The sequence below is a fragment of the Castanea sativa genome, chromosome 5 (assembly GCF_040712315.1).
Source record: "Castanea sativa cultivar Marrone di Chiusa Pesio chromosome 5, ASM4071231v1".
Lineage (NCBI taxonomy): Eukaryota > Viridiplantae > Streptophyta > Magnoliopsida > Fagales > Fagaceae > Castanea > Castanea sativa.
Window position 1 is genome coordinate 29234214 of NC_134017.1, and position 22408 is coordinate 29256621.

Sequence of the window (22408 nt, forward strand, 5' to 3'; positions counted from 1 at the left end):
AAAAACGAGTAAGAGTAACAAAGCTTTTGAGGGTGTGAAATTGTGAAAGAAAAAAAAAAGAAAAGCTAAAACCATTTTTTTTCCTCCTAAAAGGCTAAAATTTATTTATTTATTTATTTTTTTAGAATGTTAAGTAGTTTGAATTCAATTTAAAGAAACTAACAGTGATATATATTTAAAAAGACCTATCAAAACTCAATTTGATCCATTAAAGTACAATTGATTATTATTATTATTACTATTATTATTATTTTCCAATGAATTAAAAAATTCTTATATATATTTTTAATCAAGTTCAAAACCGCTATCTGTACTAATTAAAATCTAATGAAATTAATTCTCACAATCTATTGCAGCCGAAAAGATCAACATTACCTACCACAGCAATGATAATAATAATAAAATAATTGGGGTAGTTAATGGCAAATGAATGTAATGATTAAAGTAAAGTAAAAAATAATTAAAAGATTAGAGAAAAGCAAAGAACATTGCGTGCACAAACTCCCAAAGCCACCGAGTGGGTCCCGAAATAAATCCAGTGGATAAACTCAGAGACAAGAAAAGCCTCAATATAATCAAAGGACCCACATTCACATTTCTTATCCTAAACCAGACAAACCTAACGTCCGAGCCAACACAATCATTCTCCACGTGTCGCCCATCCGTAGGCTCGGACTCAGGCTCGGCTTTACGCCACCTTTCACTTTTTCAGTCCCCTCCCCACTCATTCTCTAGCTTCTGCCTCTCTCTCTCTCTCTCTAAAACCCCCTCTCTTTCTCTCTCTCTCTAGAAAATTCACTGACAGATTTTTTTCCATCACCGGTCGTTGATCGTGATGATGATGATGATGAGGTATATCTATGTCCAACGGTTTCTCTGTTTCTTTTTTCTGGTTTCGTACTTGTTTGTTTCCTTGGAAATTGTTTTCCTGGAAAGTTTTTTGGTTGGAAAATGATGACTCTTTATATGAAGGTCTCTTCATGTGAATTGATATATCGAGTAAGTTTGTCGCTTTTTCATGTCGAGAAATGAAAGTTTTCTTCTTACGGTTATTTTTTTTAAAATTTTCTCGGGAAAATTTCGGCGGTGCAAGTTTTCTCGGGAAATGAACGGTGTTGTGGGTTGTGTGCTATGCGATCGTGGTTTGTCATCTTGTTTCGTTTGATCTGGTACCGAAAGGTTAAGCGGTTAGGAAATGGTGAATTCTTTGTGATTTTTTTGCGTCAGTTTTGTGGCCTTTTGTTTTTCATCTATTATGTTATGATTGGTCTCTGTTTGGTTGCTGAGAAAGTTTAGGAAAGAAAATGGTTTCGATCTTTAAAAAAAAAAAAAAACAATTAGCAACGGTTATTGTTCTTGTCTTGTGGCTGTGGGGAAGAAAAAAAAAAGTAAAAACACAACTTTTTCTTGGTGAGTTTTTCCCACTAGGGAACTCGAAATTAAAAATTCATAGGTTTCAGAAATAAATATTTGTTTTTTATTTTTATTATAAATTATTATTTTGTCAAAAAAGTTGAATTGTTTCGTATGTATTACTGTACCTCTGTTTTGTATGTGTCTCTCTTTAGAATAATTATAAAAAAAATAAAAACGGTTTGTTTAATAAATGTTTAAAAAAAAAAATTATTGGGTTGTTTAATTTAAAAGAATTTGGACATGGGTTTTGTGTCAATTTTACATGGAAGCCAGATTGAGTTTATTTTGGTGGACTGCATAATTTAGCAGAACAACTACGTACATTTATTTAATTATTTTAGTATTTATATGAACTTTTTATTGTGATTCTGTCATTTACTGTGTCAGTCATGTCGAGTCGGTGGATTTGATTAACAAGTGTTTGCATGGCCATTTGTTGTTTGTCTGGTATCGATGATTGAGGGCTCTTATTTGCTGTAAATTATATCTGATTAATCCAGAGATGAAATACTATAAAATCCAACTGATACACAAGCACTCTATAGTTGTATATATGTGCAGTCTGCGCATAGTGGGAATTTTTGACAATACCTAGAGTCATGAAATTTTTTTTTAATGTGATTTGGCATATCTAGTTTCCTACTATAGTCTTTATATTGTCAAGAAAATTTTTTTCTTAAAGAGAAAAGTGAGGAAAAATATGTGAAAATAAATATTTAGAGATTCATAGATCGCAGTTGGTGTTGCTTATTCCTTGAGATGGCAATGTGGCAGAGTAAAAGTGTCCCTATTTGATTATATAACTACAAAGATTCCCAATGTTATGGAAGATTTTATACACCTTAACCCTCATTAGTTCTCTCTATCTCTCAATCTTATGCAAAACAATAGCCACCGTATATTCTTCTTCTTTCCTACTCTTTATCTCATTTTCTTTCTGGATTTGCCAAGTTTAGCTGCTTTAAACATATCATGTGGCAGCTGGCTTGTGACAGCTGCCACATGATATGGGTACATTTCACTTTTTGGTGCCTACCTTCCATAGTGTTGAAACCAACAAATCTGGTTGTATGCTTTTGCCAAATATGTCAAAATAGAAAAAAAAAAAAAATGCTTTGCAAGACATTAGACACTTTCTAGATGATCAACTGATTGCTTGTGATGAATACTTATTCTACCATGCTCTTTCTGTTCATTTTTGCAGGTTGAAGTAGAATGCATATTCTCATTTTGTGGTAATTCAATGGATTAAGTAGCGTTCTGGTGCAGTTTTTGTGCAATTTATTGATTACAAGATATTTCCTCGATGGGGGGAGCTTGTTCTAGGAAGAGTGACCAACGCGACAATGAAGACATTTTGCACAGAGGGGTATCTGGAAAGTATTGTAAAAGTGGGAGTTCTAAGTGGTTGGCAACCTCATTTTCTAGACCTGCTATAGATATTCAACTAGGAAGAGGGAATTGCCCACCACTTATGGACTTGTGCATACGTAAAATATGCGAGGTATTTTGTATGCTATATCATACTTAGGTAAAGAGCCTGCCTTTTTTGTATCTCGGATTATCACTTTTCCTCCTTTTTGTAACAGGACATTGATAGATATAACACCTTTTCTATGCTCCCGAGGGATATTAGCCAGCAGATCTTTAATGAATTGGTATATTCCCAACGTCTAACTGATGTTTCTCTCAAAGCCTTCCGAGATTGTGCTATCCAGGTATCATCATGAATGATATAAAAAGTTGGCTTTACTTTCTTTGTTGGTGTATGTTTCTCATTTGTTTTCAATCTGTCATGCTCTTCTTTAAGGTTCGTGTCATGTGTTTGACAGGATCTTTACTTGGGAGAATACCCTGGGGTGAATGATAGTTGGATGGATGTAATCTCTTCACAGGGGTCATCTTTACTCTCTGTTGATCTATCGGGCTCTGAAGTTACTGATACAGGACTGCTTCATCTCAAAGATTGCACAAATCTTCTAGCCTTAAATTTTGATTATTGTGACCAAATTTCTGACCGTGGGCTGGAACTCATAAGTGGTAGTCTTTCTTATGCCTGTTCAATTACAATGTTGCTTCTTGTCATTTACTATTTTCAATTAATTATTTAATTCCTTTTTAAATGAAAAACTGCTACTTTAATAGGAAAAAATATTAAATAGGGACAAATAAGGGGAGGATTTATGTCTCCAAAAAGAACAAAAATTGGAAGCAAGAGAAAACAAAAATGATGGGGGGGGGGGGTGGTGGGGGTTGAAAAGGAGACTTAAAATTAATGATGATCTCATGATACAAGTGAGTATTTTTATTCCCAAAAAGTTAAGACAGGCATTTCGGAAATCATCATAGATTCTCAGAGTCATAGGGGCTCTCTGAAGACTAAACTATATGCTCAACCTCCACATGGTTGAGAGAGCCGAGGACAACAGATACTCCTAATCATATGAGATTGTTTTCATGTTAATTTTTTGTTCTCTTTGGCGCATTGAATTTTTAAAATAGTTTGCTGGACATAAATTTGGAGTTTGTCTACTTTATGTGCCTGCAAGGACTTTTTTTTTTTATTATAAAATAATTCTGTTAGATTCCAGTAAGTTATTCATTTTTGGGCGTATTCTATTTTATTATTCTTTTAGTGTCGTTAATGCTCAATCTTTTCCTCATACTTGAGATTGATGTGAATTGGCATTGGTCGGTCCTTGGTTTTCTTGAAGCAGTTCTTATATGGATATTGTATGACCATTATGAATGTTTCAGGCCTCTTGAACTTGACAAGTTTGAGTTTTAGAAGAAACAATGCAATTACTGCTAAGGGAATGAGTGCCTTTGCCAATTTAGTTAACTTGGTTAAGTTGGACCTGGAGAGATGTCCTGAGATTCATGGTGGGCTAGTTAATCTTGAAGGTACGTATTCTCTACATGTACTTTCATCTTGAACACAACCCCCCCCCTCCCCCCAAAAAAAGAAAAAAAAAAAAAGGGGGAAAATTACATTTTAAGCCCTAAAGTTTGGGGTCAATTTCAAATTAAACCCTGAACTTCAAAAATCTTAAATTAAAACCTTGAATTTTTGAAATCGTTTCAGTTTGCCCCTTTGACAGCTCTTGCTAATGCCATCTAGACAATGTCTGGGGCAAAATGCTGGCATATTAAAAAATTTGACACACTTCATGGACCACAAAAAGGCGCCACTGGACTTGACTCGCTCAAACTTCCAAGTTGAGACTACCATAACAGTTCCTCCCACACTTCTTCAATAAAACTTCCAATCATCACCATCACATTCTATCCAATGTAATTCACCCTCTTCACCCCCACTTCTCTCTCTATTTTTCAAAGAAACAAAACCACCACTTCCTTCACCATTCTCAATCTCCACCTCCAATAAACCTTCACCAAATTTCACTTTCCCTACTCCACTTTACCCTTCCTCCCTCCGCTTCTCTTCACATTAACCCTCTGTTTACCCCCTCTATTTCTTCTCCTCTGATTTTTGAATTGTTGTCATTTTAATTTCACTCAGCCGTATAAAGGATGATTTTCCAATAACCATCCTCCTCCATCCCTAATCTTTGTAATTCTACCACTATTTTTCTTCATAGGCTTAACCTTTCCTCCTCAGCAGCACATTATTTGTGCTCTCTCCCCCCATGGCTGCCTTCTAACATGTCATTAGAAACTTGATGTGTGTGTTAGAGAGAGAGAGAGAGAGAGAGAGAGAGAGAGAGAGAGTTGGGAGTGAATTTTTGAGAGGAAAGAAGGATTTTTCCCCTTTAGGCACACGTGCTTAGTAAACGGTATTAAAGAAAAAGATAGGTGTAGGAGATGGACTGAAATGTTCTTTAAAAAAAAAATCAATGTCTCAATTGAAGCTTTTTAAAATTTAGGGTTCAATTAGAAACCAACCCCAAATTTAGGGTTTAGAAATAAATTTGCCCAAGAAAAAGATTACAAAGGCCTTTATGAATTATGATTAGGGATTTATTAAATAAATGATATTGTTAGCTCATTCGTTGTTGTTTTTATTATTATTATTATCTTTTTAATTAATGGCGATAGGAGTCTAAATATTGGGCGTAGCCTCTCCCTTACCAAATACATTTCCTCCTGTAAGGTTAAAAATTCAAGATCTCCCTTGACTAAAGGGAGAGGTGCTACCCAGCTACACTAATTTTAATATAATAGAAAATTATAGATTGGCAGTTTGTGACGTACTTATATGTTGTGAGTTAAGATTTATTTAAGTAAAATATCTTTTGCTTGCCAAAATTCTTTTGGTAAAAAAGATCCAGGTAAAATATGGAGTACTGTGAGTTCTGATTTAGTTAAGTAAAATATTTTTAGTGTGGAGATTTTCTTTTAGGATGCGTTTGTTTCGGCAGTAAATAGTTTCCGGGTGTAAAATGATTTCAGCTGAAAACATTTTCGGGAAAAGAAAATATTTTTAGGTGTTTGGTAACATTTGAAAAAATACTTTGAAATTTTTTTTCAGATGTTTGGTTGTCATCTTGAAAATATTATAGAAAATGCATTTTGTATTTGTTGCTCACATTTTCTCACATTTTCTTAGCTTCCAATCAATATATAAAAATCTTTTCTCAGATAAACACAGAACAATCAAAGCCAAAAAAAAAAAATCATCAACTTTGGGAGAGAAGAAGGAAGAGAGAGAGAGGAGAGATCGTGCGATCGAAGGATTCGATCGCGCGGCGGAGGCTTCGATCGCGCGATCGTCGCGCGGCGGAGGCTTCGATCGCGCGATCGTCGCGCGGCGGAGGCTTCGATCGCGCGATCGTCGCGCGGCTGAGGCTTCGATCGCGCGATCGACGGCGGCGGAGGCTTCGATCGCGCGATGGACGGCGGCAGAGGCTTCGATCGCGCGATGGACGGCGAAGGCGAGATCGCGCGGTGGACGGCGAAGGTTCGATCGCGCGGTGGAGGCTTCGATCTCTGCTTGATCGCGCGGTGGGGATCGATCTTTGCTTGATCGTGCGGCGTTGGATCGATCTTTGCTTGATCGGCGGTGCGAGGCACGGCTCGGACGGCGAGATTGCGCGGCGTTTGGGCTGGCTGGAGCTTGGCTGGGCTGGCCGGAGTTTGGCTGAGGTGAGCTTGGAGATGAGTTTTGGACTGTGTGAGGAGTGTGCTGAGCTCTCTCTCTTCAGGTGTGATTTCCGGAAATCGTTTGAAGGTAAAATCAAAGTGGAAACGATTTTCCGTTAGAAAGGGCTGATTTTCCAGTCAAACTGGAAACGATTTTCCGTTGACCGAATTTTCCGTGGCTGCCAAACAGAAGGAAACGCGTAAAATGATTTCCTGAAACTGTTTTCAGTCCAAACAAACGCAGCCTTAGAGGTCAAGTAGATTATGGAATACCACATATATCAGTTGTGATACACCTTTTTTTTGATAAGTAAAGATGAGAATATTATTAATATGCGAATAGCGAGAACAATACAAAGAGTTCACGGTAGTGAACAGAGGAAAAAGGAAACAAAAAGACTTAAGCAGCCCCTAATTTATTCTGATAGAAGAAAGAAAATCCACAAGGGTAGAACAATCCGAGAAACCCCAACATCGAGACCAATCGAAGAGGGTCTGCTGGCAAGACTCTAATAACTGAACCACCGTTTTCCCCTCATCCTCAAAAGACCGCAGATTCCGTTCAGTCCAAATAGTCCACATTAAACAACCTGGGACCAAATTCCAAATATCAGAACTATTCTTCCCAAGCCAATGATTCCAACTAAATAATAAGTCCACAATTGAACCAGGCATGACCCAAACAATCCCAAACAACCGAAGCATATACATCCACAAAGAATGAGCTATCGGGCAAAAAAGTAACAGGTGGTTCACAGATTCCGCATTACAACAGCACATACAACAACGATTCGCCAAATGACGACCACGAAACATAAGGTTATCCAAGGTTAGAATCTGACCATGAGCTGCTGTCCACATGAAAAAAGCCACCCTTTTAGGAATTTTAACTTTCCAAATGCCCTTCCAAGGAAAAGTGGAAGGAGCTACATTTCGAATCTTATGATAAAAAGACCAAGTATCAAACTTCCCACTTTCATTAAGATCCCAACTAAGCCTATCACACCCTCCACCCCTAGGAGTTCGGGTTTGAATGAAACGAAGAAGGGAGTAGGAAGCCGCTAACTCCCAATCATTGAATTCCCTATAAAATCTTAAACTCCACACTCTGTCATTATCATTCATAGGAGGGCTTAACACCTCCGAAATATAGGCCTCCTTATTGGCTGAACACAGAAATAGCTGAGGATACACCTGAGATGTGAACCAAGGTGGGGGATACAATTTTAATCTAATATTTGGTTATTGAGGCAGTGGGGCACAGGGCACTTCTCAAGATTTTATTGTTTAGTGAACCGTTGGAGGGAATTTAAAAAAAAAAAAAAAAAAAAAATTCAGTATTACTGCACTTCTTTAACTCATTAGTTTTTGAAATATAGACATACAACCTGCTAAGGCTACTTAAGAAATTGAAATTGTTGTGAAAAACACTCCAAACAATTTAAGGCAAACACCGCAAAACACAAATTAATGTGGTTTGACAAACCTGATGCGTACATCAGCTTGTAATGCCAACCAAAATCTACTATCTCAAACACTCACAAACATAAACTATCCTAACTCCTCAATGTGCCCAAAGGGTTGCTTTCACTTTTACAGCTACCTACCAATATTTTTGTAGGAACTATCACACTTCCGTACTTCTCTTCTTAGCAACGTGGGACTAATTCTCCTATTAGGAATTCTTGCACCTCCATGTCACTCTTCTAAAATTGGATTTCTTAACCAACAAGGAACCTTATAATTTATCCCCTTGTGGGCTGCACTTGATAAATATTAACAACTGTAGGAAGGATTTCCCTAATGATAATTTAAATTTTAGAATACCATATACATTTCCTTTTTCCTTTTCCATAGACATTTCCACTACCTTTTTGTATTCATTGCATGTAATTTTAGCAAAATTACATATGAAAACTTTACGTGGCAAAAAATTTGTAAATTGATAGATGACCTATGTCAAATTATATGCTTAAACTAAGGTGTGCATTGTGGTTGTTATATTAGGTATTTAATAGAAATGTGATGGTAATATTTATAAAAATAGCGGGTTTTTAACAAAAGGAGTACTTTGTAGTGGGGGTATAATTGGAAAATGCAAACCAACATATATTTACCAAGGAATGGGACTTGCAGTAGCTCCAGTCTTCCCATTGAATAATGAAGATAAAACAACATGAACATTGCATGGAGTAGGCAAGTAACTCTGCTCACCATTGATGTAGCATATTTCTTTTTTCAGGTTTATCAAAATTGGAGTCTCTCAATCTCAAGTGCTGTAATTGCATTACGGATGATGACATGAAGCCTCTCTCTGGTAATTTACATCTTTCTGTGCTTTTATTTATTTTTTCTCCCAATGATGGTTCAAAATTTCAAGCATGGTTTTCTTTTTTGTTGAAATTGTATGTCTACTCTCTCTCTCTCTCTACAACATGCACTCTGTATTTGCTAGTTGTATAAATATTCAGAATTCATTCTTCCTTTTTCATTTGCACCTGGTGATGAATTTTTTCATGAGTGCATCCTTTATTCTGGAATTTTTTGAACATTAAAATATTGTTAATTTTGGAACATTAAGGATGCCTTCTAGGTAGTTCTACTTGCAGAAAATCCATGCTCTTAATTTCTCATTGAATAATTATTTGTTAGGAGATACTAAAAATGGGATTCATGAATTCAGGGAAAAATTTGCTGGAAAAAAAGGGTACAGGGATAAAGTGGTGTTCTGTTCACAAGCACTGTAGCTGACTAACAGTCTTTTGACAGTGATGTTTGTGCTAGTATAGCTAAGGTTTTTATTGATATTTTTGTCTTTTTGTTTAAGCTGATGAAAGGCATGGATAGGGTTAGCTTAAAATAAGGGCCATGGTTACATTTGTTAAGGGTTTTTCTTCTTATAATTTGAAGCCTAGTAAGCCATTGTGACAATTTTACTAACTGTTATCAATAAATTTTAGCTTTTGGCTTACAAGTTCTCTTAAGAACTTGCCAAGAGCCTTGTAGCTCAATTGACACATTCTGTTTCCAATAGAGATGTACAGGATTCAAATCCCCACTCCCCCATGGTAGCTATTGAATTTATAAATAAAAATAAAAAAGCTCTCTTAAGAATGTAAGGTACTTGGATAAAGTACCCAAGAAGACATTTTCCATTTGTTTCCTTATAAAAAATATTAGTTTTTACATATAAAAGAATTAAAGAATTAAGGTTTTATGGAAAATAGAAGTAAATCTTTGTCCAGTTGTGCTCGTCATGCTGGACTGGAAAACAGGTTAGGAGTTTGATGTCACATAGACCACAAACCGCAAAATCATTTTGATTTGTTCCTTTGAGCATATGTATGTCTTGGCATGTTATTTAAGTTGTGATTACTGTTTAGTTGCAATTGTGTGGTATAGAAAATTGTGAGGAATTACATGTTCAATAAAATTTCAGGGCTTACAAACTTGAAGGCTTTACAAATTTCATGCAGCAGGGTTACAGATTTTGGCATTACTTTCTTGAAAGGTACTTTATTTTCTAGCAAGTAATCTAAGATTTCTATTTTTGTTGTTAATCTGTTTCCATTGTTGATGGCACTACTTTCTTGAAAGGTAATTTTTTTCTAAAAGGTAATCTATATTTTCTATTTCTATTTCTAGTGTTACTTTGTTTTCCATCTTTGTTGTTATAAGGATAAATCAAGAAAAAGAAAAATAAAGTGGGAGGTTCAGTATCTATTTAACACGAGGTATGACACTGTTGGCTGAACCAGGGCTAGCAAAAATTAAAAAGAAAGTTATCTGGACCATCATTCTCTCATTCGAAGCAGATTAAAAAAATTGCTGTTCCACCTATTCCTTTAATCCTGCTGACGTTTTTGTGTGTGGGGATCCAACTGGGTTAGGGTAAAGCTCAGTAGTTTTGGAAGTTTCAAGTCAAACTTTTGGTAGCTGAAGGCTCATGCATCCACATAACGTTTTGGATCTTGTCCTTGCTCTCCTCTTTGTGGGGTGAGGAAATGCTATTTGGTCCTAGAACCATTTTAAAAAAGCAAAAACAAAATTGGTATTTTATTAATTACATTTCAGAAAGAGTGATTGTTAATAAACAATATTGTTATTCTTACCAGTAAAAAAAAAAAAAAGAACCCCAACAATGTTTTTAAATCTACATATCAGCAATTCTTTGTAATGTCAATACCCATAAACAAAGAAAGAACTCATCTCCTCTACTATATTGGATATTGTGAATCTGGTTGCACTCCAACTTCAGGGTGTATGCAGTGAAGTCGGAGTAGCTATTTAATTCATGCAATTTATCATTGATTTTAGGAAAGCCCTCCTGGCTGAGCCTTTCATTTATTTATTTATTTTGATCTTCTCTAGGATTTCTTTGGTTATTTGGCTGAACTTAATGAAGAAAATGATAGCAATACTTTAATCATTAGGTTCCACCTTTACTGATTCTGATATTGTTTTGTTTTATTTCAGCATATTCTGAATGGTGACTCTTCTAAACAACTTTTAATCAAAGATTTTGGATTTCATCTCTTTTCCTAGTCAGTTTCCTTCTTTTCCCTCTATGTTGATTTATGTGCATATTACTTCTTTGTCTCAGGGCTGCACAAACTCTCTCTGTTGAACTTGGAGGGATGCCGAGTTACTGCTGCATGCTTGGACTCTCTTTCAGGTTTTGATTCTCTTCAAGTCTTGGCTTTTCGTCCAATTATTATATTCTCATTCCCATTAGGATCAGGCCTGTACTACATAATGGTTCATTAGATTTTTCATAAAAATTTACCATGAATGATTTTTTTTCTAAAGTTGTTTATATGATATATTTGCAGATCTGTCTGCAACATTTTCATGTTTTGCATATATAAATCCATGTATTAAAGCAAACCCACTCATTTCCATTGGGAATATATTAACAGAAATTACCTAAATAAGCTCTTCATCCCTAATTTTGCACTACGGATGTCAACTATGTAATACAGGATAAGATGTTGGCATCAAAACCACTCATTTTCATTGGTAATATTTGTTATATTTATGTGCACATTAATTGTGTGCACCATGGCTAATAGATACTAATGACAAATGTCTTTTCTCAATCTTTGTGCACGCGCACGTGCAAAATTGGTGGTTTTAGATTGTACAAACAGTTATGGCTCTACAGCTAATTTCTGTTATGCTTCTAGAATTGAATTTTTTATTTTTTATTTTTTGCTGGGTAACTCAGGGATTTTATGGCCACTTGGGTTTCTATTCGTGTGTAGTGGAAACTCCACATGATATATGCATTGATATTTTGTTGATGACATTTGGAGTGAAGATTAAAACAAAATTTAATTCTTGATGAATTGTACACTTATCTATTAAAAGTAGGAAAAATAAAATTTCCTTCACTTTTCAAATTACATGTACTCAATGTGTTGTTCAATACTTTTGTTTGGCTTGAAATCTAACTCGCGTTGTTTTTGTGCCAGCTCTTGCTACCTTGTTATATTTAAATCTTAACAGATGTAATCTGCCTGATGATGGATGCAAGAACTTTTCCAGTAAGTTGCATTTGGCATAAATACATTACTTGGTCTGTTGTAATCGACTATATTTCTACTGTAATGCTTCTGGGGTTTACTTTTTTTTTTTTTATATATTTTATTTTATTGGAAGAACCTTGTGTTGAACTTATTGCATATATCTTGGTTTCTGCAGGATTTAGGAACTTAAAAGTATTAAATTTAGGGTTCAATGAGATCACAGATGCATGCTTGGTGCACTTGAAAGGTGGGTGTCTTTCACTCTCATATCTACACAAGTTCAAAATTTTGATTTACAATTTCTGTTTTGTTTTCCCTTTGCAACAATGGAAAATGGTTCAAGGATAAAGAGTTGAACCTTATAGAATGTAGGAAGCAATCTGTGTCTGTTAAATATGTACAGAATACACTGTGTTTGTATAGGTAGTTGGGGTTTGAGATCTTCCACATTCCTTTGAGCACAACTTAGCTTGATTTTCTGTGTGTTTATCAATAACTAGTTGCAAACCTGTGTGATGCATAGGAAAATTTTTATGGAAAAATATTTGTAAGTAATGCATACTTAAATATCTATCCAGTAATAAAAAAAAGCCAAATCAGTTAATTTGTAGGAAATATGCATTTTTCTTTTTTGATAGGTAGAAAATATGCATTTTAGTTAAATTATAATTAAATTAAAGCAGACCAAACGTAATTTAATCAAATCTTGTTTAGTGTTGGGTTGATTATTCTATAACTTATGAGTTCTAATAGGTTCTAATTAATGTGACACAAAACAAACTATATTTATAATGTTGATGTGGAAAAGTGTGGACTTTCAAAAGCTTATGTGGCAACATATGAAAGGGTCACCCAAAAAACCAAATGCTTTCATTTTGTATTTATTATATAGATGTATTAATTTTCTTGTCAACAACTACTTATCAAAAAAAAAAATTTCTTGTCAACAACTAAGCTTCAGCAATGTGACTTTTCTGTACAAGTAATTGTGTCATTGCTACCTAAAGTATTTACATGTGCGACTGCTTTGAGCTGAGGGCTTCTATGGCTAGTTCATGGAGTTTATAACTTAACAAGTTTCCGTATAAGTAAATATTTTTTAAAAGATATGTGAGATATCCTGAACAAGTTACTAATGTCTTGGTATATCTTCATGTGTTTGTGTTACATTTTGAACAATATATTTCTTACATAAATTTTGATCTTGCTTCAAGCAGGTCTTACAAATTTGGAAAGCTTGAACTTGGACTCATGTAGGATTGGTGATGAAGGGCTGGTTAACTTGACAGGTTGGTGTTAAAATGGTTTCCCTAATTTTCTGTTTTAATTCTAAATCTGTGTATTGATTTGCAATGTTTCTGTTCTAATCAAAGAGGTTTAGTAGAAAGGTGTCTTCTAGTACTAGAGATCATATTTATGAGAAAAGCTTTTCAGATAACAACAACAAATATTTGATTCTTTGTATTTCTGTCATTTCCCTCTGGAAATGGTATAATGGCAGCTTTCGTGTTTGCCATGTGACCTAATACCAGAGCTGCTCAGCTGGCTATGGTTGCAACTTTTTTGAGTTGAAGTAAGCAGTCCTAGTAATGAGGGTTTTCTTTTGAGCACATATGGTTTGTTCCATGTAACAAATATTTTATGTTGTGAAATTTTATATTACACATGATAGTTCTAATTCATTAGAGGCAATGAAATCAGAACATCGTTTTGATGAAATTTTAAAAAACTAACCAACACAGAATATAAACTAGCCTAAGTTCTATGAAAATTGATTTGGGGTTATTCTCTAGTGGCTTGCTAAAATCAGGGAAAAAAATCAGCATGTTGAGTTTGGGTCACTAATTGTTAGTATCTCTTGTGTTTCCCTCAATGAAAAATGGGATTTTATTATGGAAATTAATGTGAGAAATTCATTTTGTTACAATTTTCACATCTGCTCTGTAAATATTTCTCCCTTCTTTATAGGGTTTACAGATGATGTTATTTTTAAGTGCTATATATATAAGATTTATCTTTTTAATGCTTTTGTTAATTCTAGGATTTAACTTGTAACTCTCTCACTATTTTGCTTGGGGTGTCTATTATGCTCTTCCTCTGTACTTGGATTGCACCCCTTTATCAGATTTCATTACTCATGTTAAAAAAAAAAAATCCTGTTACAAAAGGTCCTAATTTAGTTGAGGTTGTGGATTCATCTTTTCATCCAGTTAGCATGAGTAAATTTATGGAATCAAATTATTAACTTTTCTTCAGGGAAGCACAGAAAGAGTGTGGCAATCTGAGGGCAAGCTCTAATTTATATCATTTTTAGCATAGCTTGATGGTGTGGTTCTGGTTTTTATAGACATGAGAGCCGTATTTTGCATCAGAATCCTAGTTTCACTCAGTATATACCAACTGATGAGTTGCAATCATAAGAAAGCTTTTTCATCGCTTTATAGAAGAATTTAAAGTTAGGAGTAGTCTAGGATATGTACTCTTTTATATGTTCATTTGGATATATTATTCTAGTTGTTCCCTTTTCTTTTCTTTTTCCCTCTTTCCTGCTTTTCTTATTTTCCCACCTTATCATAAATAATGCTTAAATATGCATATAAATTGCTTTGATTTTAGGCCTTCGGCATCTCAAATGCTTGGAGTTGTCTGATACTGAAGTTGGAAGTAGTGGACTTCGCCATCTATCTGGTTAGACATTCACCTTGTATTTATTTACAGATTATGGAATCTGATTGGTTCCCTTGTATGCCCTCCTCTTTCTTTTTAATAATTCAGTGTAGCACATAATCAGTTTCACTTAGTTTATTTATCTGTAAAGTGGATTCTTAATAAATGCAATGCTTCATTTGTTTGGTCTTCACCACTGTGTTTGTATTGACGCTCCATGCAAGCTTAGTTGGTGGTCTCTTGGTAATCTAGGTTTGATGGGTTCCAGCCTTTTAGGGCCTTGAGGAAATGAATTGATATTTTCTTCTTCTTCTTCTTCTTCCTCTTGTTTTTGTTTGTTTTGTTTTGTTTGTTTTGTTTTTTTTTTTTTTTGCTGGTTTTACCCTGAGTGACTTGTTTGAATGACAGCAGCCTTTGAGGGAAAGGGTTAATTTGAATTTACCAAAAAACTATTGATGTTGTTAACTTGGACAGTGAAGATGAAGGGAGTTGAATGGTATGTTTGATACTCTTTGAAGATCTAAAATTAAAGAATTGAGGTTTTATTGACACAGGCACCATAATCATAAAGACATTCTCTTGATTGTATATTTTGAGGTTTTATGAAAACTGACAACTGCACTAGTGCGGTTGTCTTCAAAAATGCTCATCACCAACTCTTGCACTATAGGCAGCAGCCAAGAGCAGTGTAGCTCTGATTGGTTTCTTTGGTTCAGGTTGGAACTTCAACAGCCCTAACTATTACTGTTACAAAGATCATGCTAAAATTTGACACTACTGTCATCCCCCCTTACCTTAAATCCAATCTAATAAATCAGTTCAAGGAATCCCAATTAGCTCTTATTGCCTCCCAAACTCCCATCCCATATCTTATGAGAATGGGGTTAGAAGAACTTAGAAGTTCAACCCCCCATGTCTATTCCATACTTCATTGGAACTAACTGTTTCCATAAAAGATCATCCTCCTAAGTGGACCTCCATAGCCACTTACCTAACAACACAATTAAATGTGCTCAAATTTCTCATTCCTAACCCATCTTCATGAAGCAGAGTGCATGTAGTTTTCCAATCCACAAAACGAGGTTTTCCTCCTCTCCCATCCCACCACAAAGGAAGTCACATTGTCATTTTTCGTAAGGATTTGAGGATTAGCCACATCTAATCATGCCTGAACTGTCCAATGTATCTTAAGCGTCTTAAATTATGAGGTATCCATTTATCTTCTTTTTTTTTTTTTTTTGGGGGGGGGGGGGGGTGGTAGGAAAAAGGGGTGGGGGGCCTTGGGTACAAAATTAGACACTTTGTACTATGTTTCCAGATTGTAAGTCCTATATGATGTTTGTCATTGGTTATGAACTTGTAAAGAGTTCATGGATGTGACATAGGGCATACTGGTGTCACAACTTGTGAGTAATCTAAGAGTTTGAGTGAGTAAATGGATGTGGCATAGGTGATACTAATGTTGCAACTTGTGAGTAATCTAAGGTTTTTGACCAATTGATGCTAGTTGTGATTTTAATTTTGTCTCCTTGCCTCAGCATAGCTTAATCACATATGTTTTTTACATGTTCATTTTGTTTTAATCAGGTTATGTTTATGGTTATATGATTAACCCTTTGCCTCACAATTAATGTATGAACTTTTCTCCCTGCCCTCCAAGAAGCTTTCCTCGTGTTAATTCACTCTAATTCGTAGGGTCCAAACATTACAATGTGTGTATGAGGCTAGGTGCATCATGCATGTATATAGGGTCCTCAAACATTATCCGTATGGGTGTATTGGGCTGGGTATGTGTGTAGTCTGTGGTTTTAGATAAGGATTGTTTGCTCGTGTTTGGTAGATTCTGGCAGCCTTTGCAACAAAATCACACAGCAACCACAAGTGAGAGGAAAATTGAAAGAGAACTATAGACAATGGAGAACTTTTTATCGATGTTGTCAAATTTATTTTCACAAATTTGCAAGCCCCCATGAATAGTGCAAAAATTATTTCAATTGTTTGTGACTTCTTATATCTTTTTTATGTTTTAAGAATTTTTTATATGTGAGAGAGAGATTCCCCACTTTAGATGCCCTTCTTAACATTTAATTCATGGGACTTCTAAGAATAAAAGTCAAGGTTACTTGTTGGAACGTATGAAGGACACAATAGAGTTGTTCAGTGAATTTCCTTGTACTTTTATTTTGGGGTAACTTAGTATTTTTTTGGTTTGTTTTCTGTAGGTTTGGCTAACCTGGAGAGTTTAAATTTATCATTCACTGTTGTTGATGATGGTGGGTTAAGAAAATTGTCTGGACTCTCATCTCTTAAATCGCTCAATTTGGATGTTCGCCAAATTTCAGATACTGGACTTGCAGCTCTTACTAGTAAGTATTCTAGATAGACATTGCATTCAGATGGGAACAGAATGGAATTATAAGTAATCGACATAAGTAAGAATACCTGTTGTGGGAATCACAATGAAGCTTGCCTAAATGAATCTTTTTATGTTTTTAAATGTTGAACCATTCTTCTCTTTTAATGATTTTGCTCCAATAATCTAGCAAAAGAGATTGTGTGTGTTTGACAATTTTGACCTGCAAATATCTGGGTCACCGAGCCTCTCAAAACCCATTCCCATGTAAATGTGTCAGCCTTTGAGCCTCTAAAATTCAGTTCTCTTTGCTGTTTCCTTCACTTTAAGTGGCCTCCTTTTGCTCCTCTGCAGTTGAAGTCCTGAGGTCTAGTGTTACACGGTGCAATAGTAGCTTATTATGTTTTTAGTTTTTCATATGTAAATATATATTTTATAAGCTTCATAAATATTTGAATGTTTTGATTTAATGACGCATTTTCCTGCTTTATTGATGTAGGTTTGACTGGGTTAACTCATCTTGATCTTTTTGGAGCTCGTATTACAGATGCTGGAACAAACCATCTGCGAAGTATGTTAGATAACACACTAATATTTCTGTTGCCTATACTCATAAATTTCTCTTAGTTTATGTAATATTGGGTTTAGTCCAAGAGAATTTTGTGGAGTACTATTATATGGTCACATTCTTATATCTAATTAAATGCAGAAGGAACTTGGAAATACTCTTTGTTAGTAGATGTCAACAAGTACTAAACTATAAAACACAAGTTGGAACCTAATTGCAAATTGAATATGCATGATTATTAGTCTATATACCATATGATCATGAGATGCCTTCTCTAGCTTAAAAAACAACATTCTTTGAACCGTTAGAGCTTTGCTTGTCCAAAGACCACTGATTTGATTTTTTTTTTTTTTTTTTAATCCCCCTTTGGCAGACTTTAAAAACCTGAGGTCCCTAGAAATATGTGGTGGAGGATTGACTGATACAGGTGTCAAGAATATCAAGAATCTTTCATACCTGAGGCTGCTAAATCTATCACAAAACTCCAACCTGACAGATAAAACCTTGGAGTTGATTTCTGGTATTTCCATGATCTCTCTTTTTTTTCTTCTTTCTTTTTTCTTTTGTGGTGTCTGTGTGTGTGTGTGTGTGTGTGTGTATGTGGAACACACACACCCACACACACACATTTGCTTGCTTTATCTGTTTAAATTTCTTTATTAGATGGGGATCATGTACCAGAGTTTTGTGACCAGAGTAAGAAATAAATACATTCTTTGGTGTAGTTAATTATGGAAATATCAGTTGCGAAATTTATGCGGTCAATGCTGCTTTACTATTTAGTGAAAATTTTATCAATCATTAATGGTCCGTTTGGATTGAGGGAGAAGGAGGGGAGTAGAGTAGAGTAGCGTAGAGTAGATTTGGCCCAAAATTAGCCTATTTTTAGTCAACTCTACTCTACTCCCCTCCACTCCCCATCCTTCCCCCCTCCATACAAACGGGCCCTAACTAATGACTCTGCATAGATACTTGGAAGTGGCTTTAGGATTTCTAAATTAAAGTTGGTATACTTGTGGTTGTAGGTTTTTATTATCAGAAGTTTTTTTTTTAAACATTTCCTTTCTACGATTTTAAACCTTAAGTTAAATATTGTTTACACTGTTGGCGAACTGCAGCCTATTAAAACTCTGAACTCCCACTTATATTTTTAAGCGCTGTCTGAGGATTGCATTTTTGAAGAATAATGATTTCCCTCTATCTTATTTTATTTTCTCACATACTGTGTAAATGCAGGCTTGACAGAATTGGTCTCTTTAAATGTTTCAAATTCTCGTATCACTAGTGTGGGACTGCGTCATTTGAAGACACTGAAGAATATGAAATCGCTGACATTGGAGGGCTGTAAGGTGACAGCCAATGACATAAAGAGGCTTCAGTCAACTGATCTCCCCAATCTGGTAAGCTTCCGTCCTGAGTAGTTATGGAGGTATCATAAAAGATCTCCGTAAAAAGCCACTGTTGGTGTAATGGGGGAACAATGTATAAAATAACATTTAAGGTGACGAGCGGTTTGTTGTATTGTACATATGGTTAAACCTGAAGGGGAAATGTAATGTGGCTCAGGAAGTGCAAATTCTAAGAATATCCCAATGCTATATGTGAAGCTTTCTTTTGGATCATATATGGTACAGAAGAAAAATGTAGATAAGCTTCCTTGGCAAGGGTCTGATGATGCTCTTTTCCAGCTGTGGTTTCCTTTGTATATAAATGCTGGTACTTAAGTTGTTTGTGAACATTTTGAATTGATGCCTTTGGCTTGATTGAATGCTTTCTTATAATATATGTAAATTACCAAGTTTTAAGAGAATGGAAGTTCCTGTTTTATATACTTGTTAGCTTTGTCTACTGCATCATCCTGCATCCAGTTACTGCCAGGGCTTACTCGCTTAATTTGATTCAGAATACCCACTCCCTCCCAAACCCATATGAGGTTCTGGCTGCTGGAAAAGGTGGTTGGTTCCTCAAAATTCTTCATCAGATGATAATAAACTTTAGGGAAAAAACTTGTGACCAGAAAAACTCATTATTTTGCCCTGGTATACATGTTCCAGTGAAAGCTTATAAAATGTAATTCTGAGCATTTTTCCTAGTCATATTCGAACAAGTTTTCCTAAACCTGGTAGTAGTTTCATCTCCTGAATAATTAAATAAACAAACCACCAGAAAATAAATTAGATTCTGGTTTGTAACTTTAAATACAATTATCTTAAAGAACAGAGAAAAAAAAAAGTCTGTTATGCTTAATATCTTTAGTTTGATCTGTATCTGTCTTAATTCTCTTCAAGTAGTTTTTTCTTTTCAGAATTGCCCGAGCCTTGTTCTTTTTTGAATCCAATCATAGATTTTATTCCAGATTGAATCAAATCATTTTTTTTTTTTTTCTTGATTCATTTTTTGATTTGCTCTTTCACTGCGAGGGGGCGAAGTAAAAATAAATAAATAAATAAGAAAGAAAGAAATATGGTTGGTCCAAAACAAAACAAAAAAAAGAAACCTACAATTCTGTGTTGTTTTTCTTTTTTGGTTTTTCATTCAAAAGATTATTTTCTTATCCGGAAAATAATGAATTGTGTTTGTATTGGCAAATTTGGATGCCGCTATTGAAATAGCATTTCTGGCGAGTCAGCCTGCATATCACTCAGGTCTTCATACAGGCATGTCAGAAAATCCAAGCCATTGTTAAAGAATATGAAGCGACATTTCAACCAAAGAACAGATCCGACAGCTCTGGTCAGGGGAGTACAGGACATACAGGAACATGAAAAATAACTGGGATTGCCTTCACTTATCAGGAGATCCAAAAGGCAAGGCTTGAGAAGTATAAGTAGAGAGTGTGTGGAAAAATGGTAAACTCAAGCCGTTAAATCTCTTTTAATACTGGCATAAATAAAGTGATCCTAAAATAATAAATTCCAAACTCAAGACTAAAAAATCAATTGTATTTATACACCTAAAAAGAATTTCTTTTTTAAGTCTTATTTTGATATTTAAATCATCTGTTTTAGTGTTAATTTTATCAAATGGTTAACACCTTAAGTTATACAACTTGAGTAATGTTTCTAATTATATTATGCTTTAACCTTTAAGAACACATATATTAATATTACACATGACAAAAATAATAAATTTAATAATTAAAACATTTCAGAACAAAATTAAGCCAAAATTTCAATTCATTAATGAAAACAATCCAAAATTTTTAATTTAAAAAAAAAATTGGAAAAGAAGTTAAGTGCCCGTTTGGTTCAACGTTTTGAGCCCAAAAAGCCACTTTTTCAAAAAACCAGACCTTTATGTGTGTTTGGTTCAGCACAAAACGCAATTTTTTGAAAAAAGTTGCGTTTTGAGCCGAGGCATAAAACGTGCAATCCCTTATGGAGCTCTGGAGATCCATTTTGCCAAAAGCCAGTGCACGTTCGAAGGTATCCGTTGAACCATCTTGGGCAATTACCAAATTACCCTTCAATAAATCTGTTCATTCTCCTTTCTTCGTCTTCTTCAACGCCTCTCATCAAGCTCACTCACGCCTCTATCTCTTCCGCTGTATTTTAAAAAAAAAAAATTTATTTCTCTAATTTGATCAACACAAAATAACTTAAAAACAACTCAAATCCCATTAGAAAACCCATCCCAAACCCAACTCAAAATCAACCCAAAACAAAATCAACTCAAAATCAAACCCAAAATCCACAGAAAAAAAAAATCAACTTAAAATCAAACCCAAAATCAACTCAAAATCCAAAATCAAACCCAAAATCAACTCAAAAAAAATCAACTCAAAATCAAACCCAAAATCCCAAAATCCTTATGTTTCAATCATCTTCATCTTCTTCTTCATCATCATCACCATCTTCTATGGAGTGTGAAAAAAAAAAAGAATAAAGAAGGAAAGACGAAATAAGGAAATAAAGACAAAAGATGAAAAAAGAGATGTAGTACCTCTGTGGATGGATGAGTTCTTGCAGAAGAAAAAGAAAAAAAAAAACAAGAGGAAGAAGGAGAGCTCTGTGGAATGCTCTGGAGAATGGGAGAAGTGGCTGGGAACAGTGAGGAAAGAAGGAAATAAAGGAAAGGAGTTATACGTGGGTGGAGGAGAAAAAAAGAGTGGAAAAAAAAAAGAAAAAAAAAAGGGAAAAAGAAGGAAATGCAGTAACGTGTGGAGGAGAAAAAAAAATGGAAAGAAAAAGAAGGGTATGTTATCACAATATTTTCATAATATTTTTACAATAAATTTTAAGTGGTAAATTATTATTAGTAAATATTGGTGAGAAAAAAATTATTTTTATAGAAAGTGAAAAAAATAATTTTAATAATACGTTCAAATTAAAATCAATATCAATTTTTATCACAATATTTTCACAATAAATCTTATGTGATAAGTTATTATTAGCTAATATTTGTGAGAAAAAAATAATTTTTATAGAAAGAAAAAATAATAATTTTAATAGTACGTTCAAATTAAAATCAGTATCAATTTTTATCACAATACTTTCACAATAAATCTTAAGTGGTAAGTTATTATTAGCTAATATTGATGAGAAAAAAATAATTTTTTTAGAAAGAGAAAAAAATAATTTTTTTAGAAAGAGAAAAATTGATTTAAGTATATGAAGTAGTTGATTTAAGTATGAAATAAACTCCCTTATATATACATTGTCATTTTTGGTAATTTATCTCTTAAACTGCAACTTTTATAAATGCTAGTCAAATACTCAACTTTTTTAAAAAGCACTTTTTAATAGCTTTTACCAAACACTCAGTTTTTTGAAA

General features: G+C 34.5%; 1 protein-coding gene across 2 annotated transcripts; it reads left to right on the plus strand.

Moving 5' to 3' along the window:
• Window positions 1-731: 731 nt before the first annotated feature.
• On the plus strand, window positions 732-19466 carry LOC142634131 (uncharacterized). Of its 2 annotated transcripts, none has more exons than XM_075808407.1 (16): window positions 732-852; window positions 2621-2920; window positions 3006-3134; window positions 3249-3456; window positions 4174-4320; window positions 8762-8836; window positions 9959-10030; window positions 11123-11194; window positions 11994-12065; window positions 12223-12294; window positions 13265-13336; window positions 14664-14735; window positions 16937-17080; window positions 17567-17638; window positions 18009-18155; window positions 18872-19466. In XM_075808407.1, the coding sequence occupies exons 2-16, from the start codon at window positions 2723-2725 to the stop codon at window positions 19054-19056; spliced, it is 1737 nt and encodes a 578-aa protein (XP_075664522.1). In that variant the 5' UTR covers window positions 732-852; window positions 2621-2722; the 3' UTR covers window positions 19057-19466. The 2 variants fall into 2 exon arrangements, with proteins under 2 accessions (XP_075664522.1, XP_075664524.1); XM_075808409.1 differs by lacking the exon at window positions 732-852 and adding an exon at window positions 865-999.
• Window positions 19467-22408: the final 2942 nt, after the last annotated feature.

Coding starts and splice junctions, on each gene's coding strand:
- LOC142634131 (XM_075808407.1), top strand. CDS start 2,723: ATGGGGGGAGCTTGTTCTAGGAAGAGTGACCAACGCGACAATGAAGAC. Junction 3,457..4,173: donor TGGGCTGGAACTCATAAGTG/GTAGTCTTTCTT, acceptor TGAATGTTTCAG/GCCTCTTGAACTTGACAAGT. Junction 17,639..18,008: donor TGGAACAAACCATCTGCGAA/GTATGTTAGATA, acceptor CCCCTTTGGCAG/ACTTTAAAAACCTGAGGTCC.